The sequence below is a fragment of the Phyllostomus hastatus genome, unplaced genomic scaffold (genome assembly GCF_019186645.2).
Source record: "Phyllostomus hastatus isolate PE091 unplaced genomic scaffold, TTU_PhHast_1.1 phas_scaffold_216, whole genome shotgun sequence".
Taxonomy (NCBI): domain Eukaryota; kingdom Metazoa; phylum Chordata; class Mammalia; order Chiroptera; family Phyllostomidae; genus Phyllostomus; species Phyllostomus hastatus.
Genome location: NW_025334018.1, coordinates 203,542 through 220,832, shown reverse-complemented (window position 1 = coordinate 220,832; position 17,291 = coordinate 203,542). Strand labels below are relative to the sequence as shown.

The 17,291-nt window shown below is 41.7% G+C and overlaps 2 protein-coding genes and 1 non-coding gene across 6 annotated transcripts; 1 reads left to right on the top strand and 2 right to left on the bottom strand.

Moving 5' to 3' along the window:
* Positions 1–201: 201 nt before the first annotated feature.
* PEX11B (peroxisomal biogenesis factor 11 beta) lies at positions 202–6,343 on the bottom strand. The gene is made up of 4 exons (XM_045816730.1): positions 6,243–6,343; positions 5,333–5,448; positions 4,732–4,933; positions 202–1,389 (listed from the first exon to the last, which is right to left on the bottom strand). The coding sequence occupies exons 1-4, from the start codon at positions 6,296–6,298 to the stop codon at positions 984–986; spliced, it is 780 nt and encodes a 259-aa protein (XP_045672686.1). The 5' UTR covers positions 6,299–6,343; the 3' UTR covers positions 202–983.
* Positions 6,344–8,684: 2,341 nt separating this feature from the next.
* LOC123804881 lies at positions 8,685–8,764 on the top strand. The gene has a single exon (XR_006783231.1). It is a non-coding gene; the product is annotated as a small nucleolar RNA SNORD62 (small nucleolar RNA).
* A 3,720-nt stretch (positions 8,765–12,484) lies between these two features.
* On the bottom strand, positions 12,485–14,234 carry RBM8A (RNA binding motif protein 8A). Of its 4 annotated transcripts, none has more exons than XM_045816891.1 (6): positions 14,076–14,234; positions 13,740–13,799; positions 13,543–13,617; positions 13,221–13,357; positions 12,815–12,951; positions 12,485–12,703 (listed from the first exon to the last, which is right to left on the bottom strand). In XM_045816891.1, exons 1-6 carry the CDS (start codon positions 14,140–14,142, stop codon positions 12,658–12,660), a joined length of 522 nt encoding a protein of 173 aa, XP_045672847.1. In that variant the 5' UTR covers positions 14,143–14,234; the 3' UTR covers positions 12,485–12,657. The 4 variants fall into 4 exon arrangements, with proteins under 4 accessions (XP_045672847.1, XP_045672844.1, XP_045672848.1 ...); XM_045816888.1 differs by having other exon boundaries at positions 13,543–13,620; positions 14,076–14,233; XM_045816892.1 differs by having other exon boundaries at positions 13,740–13,806; positions 14,076–14,184.
* Between the last annotated feature and the right edge of the window lie 3,057 nt (positions 14,235–17,291).

Below are 17,291 nucleotides of genomic sequence, written 5' to 3'. Positions count from 1 at the left end.
AACTAGGCTATAAATGTCTAATGTTGAGACCGTGGAATTAAGCTTTTTGTATCTCTACCACCTAGTATTATGCCCTGCATAGTTTAGGTGCTCAGTAAAAGTATGTGGGTGATGATGTAGTGGCTAATTCCATGGAAAATCCAAACCACTGTGACAGAAACAGGGGCCTCAGGTGACAAGAACACATAGGACCAGACCAAATATCAATGAACAAACTGATCTTTAATTTGCTGACCTAGAAGGCTTGCTCTTCATTGTGGGCATGGGTCCTAACTATTTACACGGAATTACTGTACAATATTTACAGCAAGATGTTAGACATGGCATCATTCTAGATAGGCAAAAAAGAGGTAAGAACAGACTATGAACAAAGTTCTGAAATCAAATGTAAGCAGAAATCTGCAGATGTGAATAGAGGGAAGGGTAAGGGCCAAGTCATGAGGGATGTTGGTAAGGTAGACATGAGGAAGAGCATCATACCACTTCTAGTGCATGAGGGAAGAGTCCACCAGGATATAAAATCTTTAAAATTATATAATTTGTAGTCTGAGGGGAGTAAAATCTGCCACAAGCCACCTTTGTGAGGAAAAGAAGGCTATTAGAATCTTATAGACTATACCTTTTACCTCCCCTACCAAAAAGTAGTTTTGCTGCTGATTAAATACCTAGGACAGGGGATTGAAATACAGAACAGAATCTTAAATAGATTTAAGAAAGACAAAGTAAAAAGAGTCAAGAGAAACACAGACAACGCAATGAAGGAGGAAAAGAACAAACGCTCCAGCAGACCTGAACATTAGAATCACACTATTAACTACACAAGTAAGCTTTCTTCACCTCAACCTGTCCAAAGCTCCTTCCTCTACCCCTATATCTCTCAATTTTAACTTTAAGCAAGGAGAGTTAGGATGAGTCTGGTACAATGGGGACAATCTAAGATTTATCTTACCAATTCAGTTCCCTCCTTATCCCCTACCAGAATATCAGGGCTTGAGTCGTAGCCAAGGACAGATTAGGGTGAGAATAGACAGGATGGAGGATATGAGGCCACAAAGCCCCACAATGCCAGGGCCACTGTGCCAGAGGCCTAGTTTGTCCAGTGGAATGAAGAGATCACAGGCATTTCTGACTACATCCAGCAGAAGGGGAGGATGACCCCGAAGGACCCGAGCCAGGAGAAGGACTTGGAACTGAAGCTTCAGAGCCAGTTGAGGCAGGCCTCCTCCTGGAGTTCCTGGAACCCCAGATCCCCAAGTTTCAATTCCTCCTGTGACTCCCCCTCCAGAACCCTTCTGTCGCCGGCTATAAACTGAAGACTCTTGTTCCATCAGTAGGCGAATCTCATAAGCATCACGGCTCAAATTCATGATGAGTGAAAACAGATAGTACCTGAGATACACAGGACAAAAGGGTCAGTAAGGACACATACACCTACTTAGCATATCCAATAGAACACTCAAACATTTTTTGCTCCATAATGCGAAAGATTACATATTAGAATATCAGAAGTGAATGCTAGTACCCACTATTAGAAATGTCCTCAACCTTTCTATAACTAACATATTTATATGTACCTTAAGATCCCGGCCTAAAATTTGATGAGCATCATCAAATCTCCCAAGATCAACCTCAGATTTCACTTGGCAATGCATCAGCACACACACATTCAACTTGAATTACGGTAATATAAACTTGTTTTAAAAGAACAAACTTCAGTTGTTTCAAAAAGTCAAATTATAGATAATTTAAATTCAACCTTTTAAAAAATTATCTATCTATCTATCTATCTATCTATCTATCTATCTATCTTTAAGAGAGAGGAAAAGGGCCCTGGCTGGTGTGGCTCAGTGAATTGAGTGCCAGAATTTGAAGCAAAGGGTCGCCAGTTCGATCCCTAGTCAGGACACATGCCTGGGTTGTAGGCCAGGTCCCCAGTATGGGGTGAATGAGAGGCGACCACACATTGCTGTTTCTCTCCCTCTCTGTCTCCCTCCCTTCTCCTCTCTCTAAAAAATAAATAAAATCTTAAAAGAAAAAAGAGAGAGAGGGGAAGGGAGAAAGAGAGGGAGAGAAAAAGAGAAACATCAATCAGTTGCCTTTTGCACACAACCCAACTGGGGACTGAACCTGCAAACTAGGCATGTACCCTGACTGGGAATGGAACCAGTGTCTTTTGCTTTGCAGGACAATGGCTGACCAACTGAGCCATACTGGTTAGGGAAAATTCAATACTTTTGTTTAAAAAAAAAAAAAGAAGCCCAGAGGTGTTAAGCAGCTTATCAAATGTGTTAAATTACAAATTCCTTAAGAACAGTCTATGTTTTTGATTTTTTAAAAAAATATATTTTATTTTTATTTTTTAGAGAGAGAGGAAGGGAGGGAGAAAGAGAAGGAGAGCATCAATGTGTGGTTGCCTCTTATGCACCCGCTATCTGATACTGGGGACCTGGCCCGAAACCCAGGCTGTGCCCTGACTGGGAATCAAACCAGGGACCCTTTGGTTCACAGGCTGGCACTCAATCTACTGAGCTATACCAGGTGGGGCTATGTTTTTGATTTTTAATCTACCCTCGCAACAGTAGTCTATACTCAATATAATTGTCCTACCTCCAAAACATATCCTGAATCTAAACACATCTCTCTGTTACACTCTGTCTCCACAGTATAAGCCACCATCATCTCTTGCTGGAAATACTACTTTAGTCTTTTAACTTGTTTGTCCATGGCCACTCTGGCCTCTCACCCCCAACAATCTAATCTCACATAGTATGTGGCATAAACTCTCCTTCTTAAAACTCTTTATGGTTTCCTTCCTGTCACATTTGATAAAATCTAGGTAACTCACACAGGCTTAGACAGACAGGCTTTCAGACCTCAACACCTGACCCTACCTCTCTAACTCGACATTATACAAATCTTTCCCTCAATTACTATGCTCCACCCATGTTTCCTTCTATATTTTGATCCCATCAGGCTTGTTCCTGCTTTAAGACCTTTAAACTACCATATCCCTCTACCTGGAATATTCTGCTTCTAAAATCTACATGTTTGGCTCTTTTTTCCTCTTTGGGTCTGAGCTTAAATGTCACCTTTTCAGAGAGGCCTTCTCTGATCCCTCATTCTAAAGTATCTAGCCATTTATTCTCTAGCACATGCCCTACTTTAATTTCCTGAATAGAATTTACCACTATCTGATATTTTTCTTATTTGTTCTTTATGTCTGTCTCTTCCCATTACAATGTAAGCTCCATAGGGGCAGGGACCTTATTTATCTTCACCCCTGTATCCCTGTGTCTAGACCAGTCGCCTGCGTGTAGTAAAAGCTTGATAAATATTTGTTGAATGAAATGAATAAACATGGCATATAGACTCTTCTAGGTAGGTGCTTTTTCATACTACATCAATCATGCCTCTGTCCCCAGCCTTCATACATCATATGACATGTTCTAGCTATAAATCACTGAAAAAGATGAAAAAAAAAATACATAAATGGAGATAGAAAGATACTAATATAATCTAAAAGGAGAAAGAGAATCATAGCAAAAAATAAAATAAAATAGATGATATGTATACTATGATTTCATTCCCAAATCATATTCCTCTTCACCTTCATTACCAGCCAGATGCTTAGTTGAAGCCAGCATCATTTCTTAGCCATATTAAGACATCTCCTCCTCTTTTGGCCTACTGCAATCAATCCATTTTCCACACTGCAGCATGAGAGGTCTTCTTGAAACACAATTTTGAATTATGTCCCATCCCTACTCAGAACCCATTTTACTGAGAATAAATTTTTTAAAAAAACTAAACAAAATATCTTATCATTGCCTAAAAAGGTCTTTCATGAATCATATGACCCCTGTCATCAACCCTGTCCATTACATTGGCTTTCTTTCTATTTTCCTAATTCCTCAAAGTCTTTTTTGGTTTAAGGTCTTCGAGCATGCTATTTTCTGTTTGGGAAGGCCTTTTGGCTACTATTTGCTTTATCTAACTTCTATTCAAACTTCAGGTCTGAGCTAAAATATTACTTTCTCAAAGAGTTCTTTTCTGATTTTTCAATCTAAATTAGCTCCTCTTATTACATCTCTCATAACTCCCTGTACTTTCCCACAAACATGTGGTTTGGTGTTTATTTATTTTAATATATGACTACCCCACTAGACTAGAAGCTTCATGAGAGCAGGAACCATGTCTGTTTGGCTCGGCAGCAATTTTCAACCAGTGTGCCGCAAGAATTTTTAAAACATGCAGTACCTAACTATTTAGTCAGGGGCACTAACCTCTCTTCCCTTAGACTGTCAAATAAAAAAATGACAACAGCCAACACAACAATAGCTGTCTGGTGTATTCACCAGACAGAATTATCCCTATTTTTTTGGCCAGATCAGCAAAAATGTATTTTTCATGTGCTGCAGAACTTTAGTAATTAGTTTATGTGCACCATAAGATGAAAAAGGTTGAATATCACTAATCTATAGTATAGACAGAAGCAGAATTAAAGCCATATAATATCTTCCTCAATCTTAGTCATTCATCATGGAAGAATGTTTGTCTTCCATCTGCCTCCAACCCTTATTCTCTGATAGTTTAAGATCTAAATAAAAATTGGAAGCCAACTGATTGATTAAGACGTGTACATTCTGTGAAGCCCCTGAGAAATCTTTCTCTTATAAAACGCAAGTATGCAGTATAATACAAAAGGTCTTGTAGAATAAAAGGGTATCAAACCTGAATGAACGCTGGGCCCACTTCTCCTGATCCACACCGGGAGCTAGTCCAGACCTTCCAGCCCACAGGACATTGTCACAGGCAAAGTACAAGGCTCGATTGAGGTGACTAACAGTGATGCAGAATCTTAGGACAACATCTGATAGGTGCACAGCTCGTTTGGCTGACTCAAGGGCATCTGCTGAGTTACCCAGCCGTAGAACTTGTGGGGATCAGCAGGGGAAAAGGAAAGATTTGGAAGCAGAGAGGCAAACAGAGAGCAAAACAGAAAGGAAGAGAAAAAGCAAGCAAATGAAAGTTGAGCAAGTGGTAGAAAAAAAATAACAATTTTTAAAAAGAGCAGTAACAGTTCATTCTTTTTCACTTCAAATTTTAATTTGTCTCCTGGTTTAGTTTTCTCAAACTTGCCCCATTCTCTACAATTTTTCATTACTCTCTAGCTCCTGTTCTTTTATCTCCATTGGGAGGCACATAGGGGATAAATGCAGGGCCAAATAAAGGAGAACTGGTAGAGAAGGTCAAAAACATGGAGGGAGTAAGGGAGAATAGCTAGGGATGGAGGAAGCGTTGGGGTAATAAAGGGAAAGGCACAGTTACTTACGCTTTCTTCCTAGGCTCAGATGACCCTCCAGCTGTCGAATCTGTTTCTGTAACTCGGGACTGGCCCCACTTTTATGCAGCGTGTGGCCAAGAAGGGAGCAGGCGTACTGGGCAGCTCTAGGGAAGGACACAGGTAGGGTAAGGTGGAGACCTTCCTAACCTCCCACTCAAAAATGTCCTCCAAAAGGCAAGTATGGACTTCCCTTTTTCCAGGTTGAGACCATTCCCTTTCCTCCTCTCCATGTCCATAACTCACCGTTTCTCTTCAAGTCAGGGTAAGGGAAAGGCATAGGAATAAAAAGGAGCCTAGGAGGGAGTTAGGAGCCAACTTAAGAGTTGAGAAAATAAGAGACTCGGCAATGCTGATGGCTGAAGAGGACTGTGAAGGCAGAAGGTGGTCATCACAAGCACACCAGGGAGAGCAAATCTCTGATATGTGAGGGGCTGGGGGATAGTTGGTGGGCAGATTCGTCTTCAGAATACGTGAACCAAGAGAGTTTAAGGACCTCGAGCTGAACTGACACCAGAAGACAGGAGGGAGGCAGAGGAGTTCCCGGGTGACAACAGGGTAAAGGTACAAGGAAACTTGGAAAAACTCCTCAGCTCTGGGATCACTATCCACCACGGAGCAAACGATCCCCATTCCACTACCGCGCCGTGAGAGAAGGGTAGATCTTATGTGGACACCTAAACCCTGAGCGTCCACCCCGCTGGGCCTCTCGTGCCTCAGTTTCCCCATCCTTCCCGTGAGTAGAAACGAATCATCTCATGCTCAAATCAGTGCCTCAAGGTCCGTTCAGGCCCCCGTAGCCCGAGTTGACCCTTTTTGACCCCGTAGGGTGAACGGACCACGCCTTACAAGGGTCTTCATCTGCCCTCCCTTCCCACCTTCATTTTTATTCGAGCCGCACCTACACAGCCGCTCCCGGGCCTGGCTCTGAGCACTGAAGCGGACCCAGGCATCCATAATAGCGGCAGCGCAAGCTTCACAGCGCCGCTCCCGCCCCGCTTCCCGCCCCGCTTCCCGCCCCTCGTCACGCCTCCCGGACGACTCAACGGTGCCTCGTGAGGGACAAATATCATTAGAAAGGGAAGCGAGTAGAGCTGGACCCCAAAACAACTTTCAGAACGGAAAGCAGCCTACATCTGCATGTTTTTGTGCGTGTGGTTGAGCGTCTTCTCATCAGAAGGCGTCTATTTTCCTAAGCATGTCTCCAGCCGCAGATTCTGTATTATACATTCTGCACCAAGGGAAGGACTGGCAGGAGAAGGGCGGGGCGACGACGGCCGCCATCTTCCCGCCCCCAGCCCCCGGCGCCCCTCCTGGGTGGGTTCAGCGGAACACCCCGACCTCTGTCTCTTTCTGACTCTCCCTCTCTCCTACTCCCTGTCCGTTTCCCTCTCAAGTTCAGGGTCCCAGCAACTAAATATACCTATAGAAGTAGAAGCCAGCACCAGGTCCCATTTTCCTGCAAGACCCAGTCAATTGGACAGGTGATCTCCAGAATATCGATGGGAGTGTCTCCAGAGACAGAGGCTTTAGTGGACCCAGCCAGTTCCGTCCCTCTCTGACTATTCTATTTGTCCATTTAGCAGCTTTCGACTTACTGGTCACTTTTGTGGTTATACTCCTAGATGCCATCTGGGAAATCATTGTTTAGTGGCTGGCCGGGGACATCACATGTGGGACACTCATGTTCCTGAAACTAATGGCCATTTATGCGGCAGCTTTCCTGCCTGTGGCCATTGGGCTCCACCGCCAGGCAGCAGTACTCCACCTGATTGGATCCAAGTCAACTGTAAGGAAACTTACGAGGGCAGCCTGTGGACTGTTTTCTGCTTACCTTGTGCCAGGTGAGTGACTTGTCTGGATTCGGGGTTAGACTGAACAAGAATTTGGGTACGTACATGAGCCTTCAGAGACAATGGGTGTGGTTGGTCTTGGTCAGCGCTTAATCTTTAGGGAGGAGCGTCTGTTATTTTTTTGCATGTTAATTTGTATCTCTATTAAGAGCCTACCTCTTAAAAGCAGTACCCTTTTATCTACCCTCTCCCTTCAGCTTGAGTTTACTACACTTAGCTTCCCCTCTTTGCATCCTCCTAATTCCACCTTATTTCAGGACATTGTTGCAGAAAAATTCTAGGGCAGGGAGGAAACATATGGGGGTCTATTAAGAAGACAGTGAAGCCAAGAGCTTTGGTTAATCGATTAAAAAAAAATATTGTGCATCATCCCCAGGTACACCCAAATGCTCTATCAAGGATAGAGCAACAAAGTTCTGCCTTCAAGAAATTTATACACTAGTGCAGGAGACAAATTAATTCAATACGGTGTACAGTTAAATGTTATGCTAAAGGTAAGTATAAGGAGCAAAAGAACACTGAGGGATGTCTGATCCACTCTTGGTCAGGGAAAGTTTCTCAAGGATGTTAAAATTTGATTCCTGAAAGATAGGTGTTAAATAAGTTAAAGTAGAAGGAATGCTGGGGAGGCTGGAGGGTAGTAGATCTCAAAGTGGTTGCAGCTGAAGTTGAGGGCTAGAAAATGGTAATGAACCACATTACAAATATTAAGGTTGTACTTGGCCCTCAGGGTAGGGAGAGACACTAAAATAGAAAGTAGAGTGACAACATACAAATATATATATCTGATTTGTATATGAAAATATACAAATCAGGTTTGTATATTTTACTTTAGTTTTATTGTGAAATGGGTGTCAAACTGGGGAGGGGAAGGGAGCATCTGAACTTGAGTACCAGGTAATCAAATCTCAATATGAAAATGAACTGGAATCTAGAAAGAAGTTAAATATGAAGCAATTTCTTCAAAACAAAATCCACTACCACCATAGGGGAATGGAAGGGTGTGATAGGTAGACCGCAGCATCTGAAGGTAGGATTAGGAGAATATCTGGGGCTAAAATTTCAGTCTTTCAAATAATAATAATGCATTATAGAGTCAAAGATTTTATCCTTAAACCCTCAAATATTAGACATATAAATACCAAAAATTAACCTGACTATAGTTCTAAGACTATGCACAGAGTCTGTTCAGAAGGTAGCCAGCCATGTAATACGAAAAAGACATTTATTGAAGAAGATACAAGGTACAGGAAACATTGTACATAGGACAGTGACACCTCAGTCCCCTTCAAAGTAGGCACCTGGGGACATCACAGTTCTCCCAGATGCCATCAGCTGCACTGTTGTATTTTCCTGAATCGCATTGACAGTCTCATTGACAGTCTGAAATCTTTTCCCTTTCAAAGGTGATTTTAGTTTTGGGAAAAGCCAGAAGTCACAGGGTGCCAAATTTGGCTGTAGTGGTGCTGAGTCACCCAGGTGATTTGATGTTTCACCAAAAACTCTGTATGACCATCTGACCCTCCACTGTTGACTCAAAGCAGGGAGATGAAGAGGAGTGACTGAGAGAAAAAAACAACAACTCTGCAGGAGATGTGATGCATGAGCAGGCGTGTTTTGATGAAACTGCCAGTCACCCATAGTGACAGCCTTCTGAATAATCAAAAGTTTCTGTGGAGGAATTTTGCTTAATGCAAAATTTGATGCAGATTCGTTGCTCTACTCAGTCATTTTGAATACAGTAGACATACATGCTCAGGCAACGGCATCTCCTGCCCCCACTGATTAGTACAGTGAAGTCATCATTGTTCATGCATACACATTCCAGTCCACTCTCCTTGGCTGCCAGGTTACATCAACTGTCGTGCAAACCATTCTTGTTATATTAACAATAACTGGACTTTTTCCGGACAGACCTTTTATATATATATTCCAATAGTATGCTGCATACAGGACCTCTGCTACCCCAAGACTTAAAAAGCAGCTTGTTGCCTCTGTGAAAGTAATTACAGTTGGGTTTGTTTACAAGAAGCAAATTTTAGGTGTACACTTGGAGTTAGAAATCTGTTTTTGTTGCATTGTTTGCTTGTTTTACTTTGTTTTTTCTGAGTCTAGGCTCTACCACTAACTATATGACTTTGGCTAAGTCACTTGAAATCCATGGGCCACAACATGATGACACAGATGAATTTCATTCTTTCTTAGAGCCTGACAACCTGATTAATAGTTGCAATCTCCATTTGCTTCAATGCCAGACTGGTGGTAACATTATAATACATGTGCAAAAGGTGTTTTTAGTTCTAAATTAGTGTTCTAATTATGAAATTAGTGTTCCAAATTGTATAATTCTGCATTGCCCATATATTATGTTGCATTTAAAATATTAGAGTAAAAAATTTTTTTAATGTGGTGTTAGTGTGATGGAGTACTGAGGTAATTAGAAATTAGTTTGTAAACTCAAGTTTCAGAAGTATTGGTAGTAGTTGAAAAGGTTTTTAGGTGGTAAACTGCATATAAAATAGGGAAAGGAGAGGCAGAAGGCTGTGGATCAAACGTTAAGTCCAGGAGCCTGACCTATTTTTAAACCCCTTCTTACAGTGTGAAGTATTTCTAGGCACAGTGCAAAAAAACAAAAACAAACAAACAAAAAAAAACAAAAACAAAAAAACAAAAACCCTAAAATTCCCAAACACCGGAAATATAGGGACTCAAGATAGGGGAAAAGGAAAGACCAGTGTCCACCTGGCTCAGTGTAGCCTGATCATAACTCCAACCATTTCATAAAATTGTATGTCTATGACTGATACTATGCCTTTCCTACAAGTCCCTTGTGCCTGTTGAAATCACTTTTCGAAATGCCTTATACCTAGCAATCTGACCTATAGAAATTGCCTTTTATCAAACAATAGTGACTCAATCTACCTGACCTGAACAAAGCTACTAACTTGGAAGCTCAAACCTGAAAAATACTCTTTGCTGATTCAAATAAAAAATTCATCAATTTACCAAAAAGGGGGAGGGGCAGCAAACGGCATTTGGAAAATGTTAAATTTTATTATTTAACATTGTTTCACCATTATAGTTATTGTATTGTACGTAAGACTATTACTAAAGGTCACTTCAGAGAGGCTGCAAAATGCCCTAAAATTTTAGCAGCACCCATTTTACGCAAGATTTTTTTCCACAAAAATCACAGACACATTGGAAAAATAATTTCATCTAAAAATGTTGGTGAGGTGGAAGAGATATCCTTTTGTAAAGTGTAATGTTTAGCTTTACTTTCACTCATGTAGGATCTCAGCATTTATACAAAATAAAAACACTTGTCATTTCACCTGTTTGTCCTGTATACCCTCTACCTCCAAAACCCTACCCAAGATACACACATAGCTCAGTATGCTGTAGGATCTTAGTTTATAGTGCGTACATCTTGGAATGAGAACCTGGCCCTGTTAAATAGTGGCTGTATGGTCTTGGATAAACTGCTTAAACTCTCTAGACCTCATATGTTCCACTCATTCATCTAACAAGTATTTATTGATCACCACATGCAGTGGTGAATGACAGATATTCAGTCCCTATGTTCATGGAGTTCAAAATCCACTTTACAGACCATGTTGTGAGGATTAATAGTGAAATAAAGCAGTACAGTACAATAGAGTTGGCTTTGGAGGCAAACCTTGGTTCTAAATCCTGGCTTGGCCACTGTGACTGAATTTTTAGCTTGTTCACGTTCTGTAAAGTGCAGTGTTTAGTACTTGAAAAAGCAGGATTGTTTAAGTCCCAGGATTTAACAAACTTAATGGTTAGCTCCAGAGCCTAAATAGAATATAGGGATTTTCAAGATACATTTTTAAGAAGATTTTTATCTATTTTTAGAGAGAAGGGGAAGGAAGGAGAGAGGGAGAGAAACTTCATTGTGTGGTTGCCTCTTGCACACCCCCCACTGGGGACCCGGCCCTCAACCAAGGCATGTGCCCTGACAGGGAATTGAACCAGTGACTCTTTGTTCACAGGCCTGCACTCAGTCCACTGAGCTACACCAGCCAGGGCTCAAGATACCTTTCTAACCTTTTTAATATTAGCACCATGGGAGAACCATAACTCAGCACTGCACTGTTTTTCATAGATTCAAAGATGAGTTGGGAAGAGATAGTGTCACGCTGGTGGATAGGTTGGGGGGAGGTGAAAGACCAATTTTAATAGTCCTCAACCCCACTCCAGCAATTCTTATTCCATACCACCTACCAAGCTGTCCCAGACCCCTTCACTCAAGTGTGTCACCAAAGGCAGCTTCAAGGCTCAACTGCAAGAGACTCCTTTGCCTTCTGCTGCCCATTCTGACTTTGGCACTGACTGCCATGACCTTCTGCTACAGCCACACTGTTTTCAGTGTGTCTAGTCCCCTGACAATGAAGGCGAGTCTTCAATCCCCAGGCCCTAATCCATACCCTAAAACTATTGCCTCTAGCCTAATTATTTATCTGATAGCTACCTATCAAACCAAAATATCCTTACTGAATTTCTAGCACTTCGTACTAGTTTTCTTGAATGCCTTCAATTCTAACTAACCTCTAGCTATTGTCTGAACTTATGTTAGCTGGGCAAGGATTAAGGAAAAAGGTGATCATTCTTCTCCTTTACTCTTGGGACACCAGGAAGTTGTAAAGTAGACTTAGTAGTTTCATATAGTATCACCTCAATCATACCTTTTTTCTCTATCATGTCTGTCATAATCCCTAGGGGGAAGGGAATATACAGTCCCAAGATAGTAAGGAGAGGCAAGTTTGCAGCATTGTGTTCTTTGTAGGAAGAGTTCCACCTTACTGCCCACCTATCAATTTACCCTATACTCAGGTCAAGAGATAAATGATTCAGGATTTCAGTGTATTTCTTAAAATTCTCAGCCCCTGCCAGTGAATTTGTCCTCTGCTGCTCCTTAGACATGTTTGTCTTGCTGACCTCCATCCTCTGCTAGACAGCTGGAAGTATAAATGTGGCAGCAAATAGAACATACATTCCTATAACATCCATTTTCTCAGGATAGAGTATATGTAGGATAAAGAGAATAATTCTTTAACATCCTGGTAACATCTCACTTCTACCCTTGTTCTTTAGCTTCCAAGAAAAAGAAATACCATGCAGTGTTTCTACTTTGACCCTTTGAGACTGTGTCTAATGTAGAAACTCACACAGAATTTGGTTAATGGAAGAAGTATATTCTCAGTGACCCATACTACCTTACTGTAAACAGTACTTCAGAACTTGCAATGTTAGTGCAGGAAAGGAATTTTAAATGTAGAAAACAGTAGGACATTTATTCATAACTCAAAAAAAAAAAACCCACTAAGCAATAGGGTAAGAGATTAATTATAAACAATGAGTTCCACCCAGCCCTATTTCTCCAAGGCTGCATGGTCAACTGGAATCTCTGATGAGAACACCTGGACAACAGAGGATCTGTCAGCGGCGCCTCCGGTCTGGACTCCTGCTGCGTCTTCGGCCACCTCTAGGGAAAAGAAAAGGGGGAAGAGGTACATAAAAAGGACATAATACAATGTTCTTTGTCTGTATTATTATATTCCCTTCACCAAGATCGTGTTTGCCCACTCCACTGTACCTCCTCTTGCCCTTGGGTGGACCTCGAACAAAACACCAGTCCACGCTGATAGGCTGTCCCATCAAATCTTGGCCATTGAGTCCCTCCATAGCAGCCTGGGCCTCCTTGTATGTTTCATACTCAACTAGAGTATACCCCTAGGGCAAATGAAAAGACAGATATCAAAACCCTCCTATTCCACCAAGCTGTTTTCTACTTAAATAGGAAAACCTATCAACTTTAAACAATGAACATACATCATAAATTCCTGCTATATATACATGTTTGTGTCTGTCTCTGCTGTGTCTAACAAAATCAATTTCCAATGTCATTTTACTTCAACATATCTCTTGGCCAACTATTGCAAATGTGGGAGACCTATCAGGGTTATGGGGGAAAAGAGGCAATGGAGTATAACTTAGGATACCTTCAGGTATCCTGTACGCCTGTCCAGGTTGAGGTGGATGTTTTTTATTTCCCCATACTCTGCAAATTTGTCATGGATGTCCTCTTCTGTGGCTTCCTCATGGACTCCAGTGACAAAGAGAATCCAGCCTTCAACAGCTATTGAGGAAGGGAGGGATGTTGAATATATGAGAAAAAAACTTGAAGCAAGATCACACAGGAGTAGAGTGAGTGCGGATTCCAGAGATTGATAGTTATCTCTGACCCCTTTCCTACTGGGTTTTATTTTAGTGGTCTCTAATTCTCTACAGACACAGATACCTTACAGGCTCCATTTTACTTACAGCGTTGCGGTCCGGGTTCATCTCCATCCTGCTCCACGCTGTCATAATCCTCACGCATCCGTGCTCGAGACCCCTCTTCTAGGAAACATACACGAGATCACCGGAAATCCCCCCTCCCACTGTTCCCCATGAATCTGAACGGGGACTCCAAAACCCGCAGTTCCAGCCGATCCAAACCCCGTTTACCCCACACTCACCGGAGCCAAAGCCACGGCCCTTCCGTTTCTTCGCTTTTTCTTTCAGTTTATGGATGCTCTCTGTAACCTCATAAGCGAAACAATAAGTAACAAAGATAACATTTAAAACAACAGTCTCTTTCCCAAGACATTACCTGACAGCGGATCCCACCACCTCTAGTCCCAGTCCCTTCCTGTCCTGCCTACCTGCCTCCGAATGGGGGCGGCGTCTTCATTCCAATCGAAACCCGGTTCCCTGGCTCCCATACTCACTGCCGTTAGGGGAAATTATGTTTCCCTATTACGCCCTTCTCTCGCACCTTCCCTGCTTCCCGCAGCTGCCTCCACTGTCCTCACCGTCCCCATCTTCGTCCATGGCGAAATCCTCGCCCCCAGCCTCATGAAGATCCAGCACATCCGCCATCTTGCCTTCGTCGTAGGTCTCGTAGGTGCCTCTCAGCAACTAAGCACCAGGACGGACCGCCGAGGGCTTGCTTTAAATCCCGCCCTCGGCGCGGAGAAATTACGCACAAGGAGGCGGGTCTAGTCCGGGAAGAGCCGGAAGTGTTCTTGTCGCCATCTTAAGCAAGCCGTAGGCTGAAAGCATCCTCTGAGAGGGACATGGTAGGGCTGCCTAGGCGGAGTCATTGACTCCTTTCTATTTAGGGTAACCGAGGAGAAATACTACTGACAGGGAAGCTCAGCCTGATTTCTTCAGTAGAGGGTTCTCTTTTCTTTTCACCCCGTACTAAGAAGTGGAAGTTGAAGAAAGTTTTTTTCTTTCAAAACTTCCAGGCTTGTACCCTTTGCCGAGGAACAGCCAGATCTATGACGTAAGCATTGAAAAAAAGTTATATTAGCAATGCTGGCTCAAAAAGCTGATTCTGGAACATACTGAAGTACCGAACTTCACTTTTTTAAAAGATTTTATTTATTTATTTTTAGAGAGGGAAGGGAGGGAGAAAGAGAAACATCAATGTGCAGTTGCTGGGGGGGGGGGGGGTGATGGCCTGCAACCCAGGTGTGTGGCCTGACTGGGAATGGAACCTGCGACACTTTGGTTCGCAGCCCGCGCTCAATCCACTGAGCTATGCCAGCCAGGGCCGAATTTCACTTTTATAAAAACTAACAGACCTGGTTGTCTTGTGAAATTATTTTGGTGACAGACACCAAGTTTAAAAAAATGTTTTCTAATATAAAAATTTTGCTCAGCACTTCTGAGAATTTTAAAAGAGATGATGGCTTTAAAAAATAGAGGTTTTAGCCCTTGCTGGTGTGGCTCAGTGGATTGAGTGCTGGCCTGCCAACCGATGGGTTCCTGTTTTGAAGCCGAGTCAAGGCACGTACCTGGGTTGCTGGCCAGGTCCCCGGTAGGGGGCGCTGGAGTGGCAACTGCACATTGATGTTTCTCTCCCTCTTCCCCTCTCTGAAAATAAATAAAATCTTTAAAAAATACATTTAAAAAACAAGTTTTAGCTTCTTGGAGGATGGTGTGGGTTTATAAAATTTCACATTTAAAAACCTAGGAGTTGAGGCAAAACCAGTATTGCCCCCAAATCCTAGAATCCCAATGTAGGCATTAAACAATAGTAGTCTGCATATTCACTTAATTTCTTAATGAAATAATACTCAATGTTTATATGTATCTTATACTAGAGGAGGTGCTGGAAATACAAGCCAAAATAATTGTATTATCAACAATCATAATTATATGAAAGTGGTAATTCAATCACAAAGTAGCATGGTGGTACAAAGCAAGTTTTTAATAGGTGTGGGTGTAGGAGAGGCCATGTAAGGGCTTCTGTTTAAACTGGGCTTTTAAGGCTGGGTAGTTTTCTAGGCAAAGCACTTGTGACTGCTTAGGAGTCACTAAAGATTAGGAGACACTAATCCTTTCTCCACAGTGAGTGCTGTGATCTTTTTAAAAAATTAATTAAAAAAACAATTAGTCACTTTGCTTTCATATTTTTGCCCTTTGAATAAAATTTAATTCACACAGCCTGCCCTGCAAATGTGTACAACCTCTTCCACCACTTTTCTCTCTCACTGATTAAGCTCAAGCTGTCCTTGCACTTTTCCTCCACTGTGTTGTATTGTATGTACTCTCCCATCTCAGGACTCATGCATCTTTGTGCTCTGATCCTCTTACTCTAGCTCTTTACATGACTAGTTCAACCCCATACTTTAGGTCTCCCTAAAATACTACTGTCAGCCAAAAGGGTCTTCTCTACCCTCCATTCTTCACTCTGTTTATTCCTTCACAGAACTTAAATCTGAACCTTTAATCAGCTTATTTACTTCCAAACGTGTTTAATGTCTGTTTTCCCCATTGCAATGTGATCATTATGGCAAAAACTCGTATTTATAGCTATATCTTCAAATTTAGACTAGTGTCTGGCTCACAGTAGACAGCTGGTATATACTTATTGACTGGTTGAATATCAGAGTGACAAGAAATTCTGTATGCCTGATGCTGTGTGACTTAGGAAATAAGGCTAGAAATACAGTTTAGGGCCAAATTGTATGTCATACTGAAGATTTTAGAACTTATCCTGTAGGCAAGAACTTTCTCTACATCAAGTATTTAATTAAGTACTCATGACTTTTAATATTTGCAAATAGCCCCCATACTATTTTTATTAGTATTTTTCTTAATAGGCTGACTTTTTAAACAAATATACATTAAATTCTGATCACTGCCATAATATAAAGCCTGTATTATTTGCACTCAAATGCATATAAAAATATCATGAGTAAAAATGAAAAATATTGCCCTGGCTGGCGTGGCTCAGTGGATTGAGTGCTGGCCTGCAAACGAAAAGGGTCGCAGGTTCGACTCCCAGATCAGGTCACATGCCTGGGTTGCAGGCCAGGTCCCCATTAGGGGGAGTGTGAGAGGCAACTTGATGTCCCCCCGCTTCCCCTCTGTCTAAAAATAAATAAAACCTTTTAAAAACTGAAAAATATTTTCCAATCTACCATCCAGAATCATCACAGATACTACCAAGGGTTCAAATATAAAATTTTGGGAAGTCCTGCTAAAGGTGATGATAGCTAAGTGATGGTTTTAAGCAGGGGAGCTGTACAGTCATTTAACTATTTTAGAAAGAAACATGACACTAGTGTGGAGGATATCAAGAATGAAGACAGAGACCAGTTAGGAAGCTATTGCAGTGGTCCAGCCCAGAGATGAAAAGGATTGAACTAAGGCAGTAAATATTGACAAAATAGATTAGGGAGTTTATACAGGAGGTAAACTCTATAGTAAGTGACTGATTAGATGATGGTAGGAAAGAGGTATGGATGGATTTCAGGTTCTAGCTTAGATTGGTGGGTAGATAATAACTCTGGTAACATCTGCAGCATCAAACAGGAGCATGTATAGCGAAATGGGTTTTATTTTGGATATGTGAGTTGAAAAGCACTTGTATCATATTAAGGTGGTAATGTCATATACAGGTGGTAATGTCAGGTGGAAATGCACATGCAAAAGGTCAAAACAGGTTAGGGTAGAATAAATAAATTTGAGAATCACAGGTATGATAGAGTTTAGACCACCATAGTGGGTGAGGT

Bases quoted from the DNA above. Each gene is read 5' to 3' on its own strand.
- PEX11B (XM_045816730.1), bottom strand. From the start codon at position 6,298: ATGGATGCCTGGGTCCGCTTCAGTGCTCAGAGCCAGGCCCGGGAGCGG. The intron at 5,449-6,242 runs GTGCGGCTCGAA...GTCCTTCCCTAG, and splicing joins GCCCGGGAGCGGCTGTGTAG to AGCTGCCCAGTACGCCTGCT. The intron at 4,934-5,332 runs GTAAGTAACTGT...GATCCCCACAAG, and splicing joins TCTGAGCCTAGGAAGAAAGC to TTCTACGGCTGGGTAACTCA.
- RBM8A (XM_045816888.1), bottom strand. From the start codon at position 14,142: ATGGCGGATGTGCTGGATCTTCATGAGGCTGGGGGCGAGGATTTCGCC. The intron at 13,621-13,739 runs GTGAGTGTGGGG...TATGTTTCCTAG, and splicing joins GGGCCGTGGCTTTGGCTCCG to AAGAGGGGTCTCGAGCACGG. The intron at 12,704-12,814 runs GTACAGTGGAGT...TCTTTTCCCTAG, and splicing joins CCACCCAAGGGCAAGAGGAG to AGGTGGCCGAAGACGCAGCA.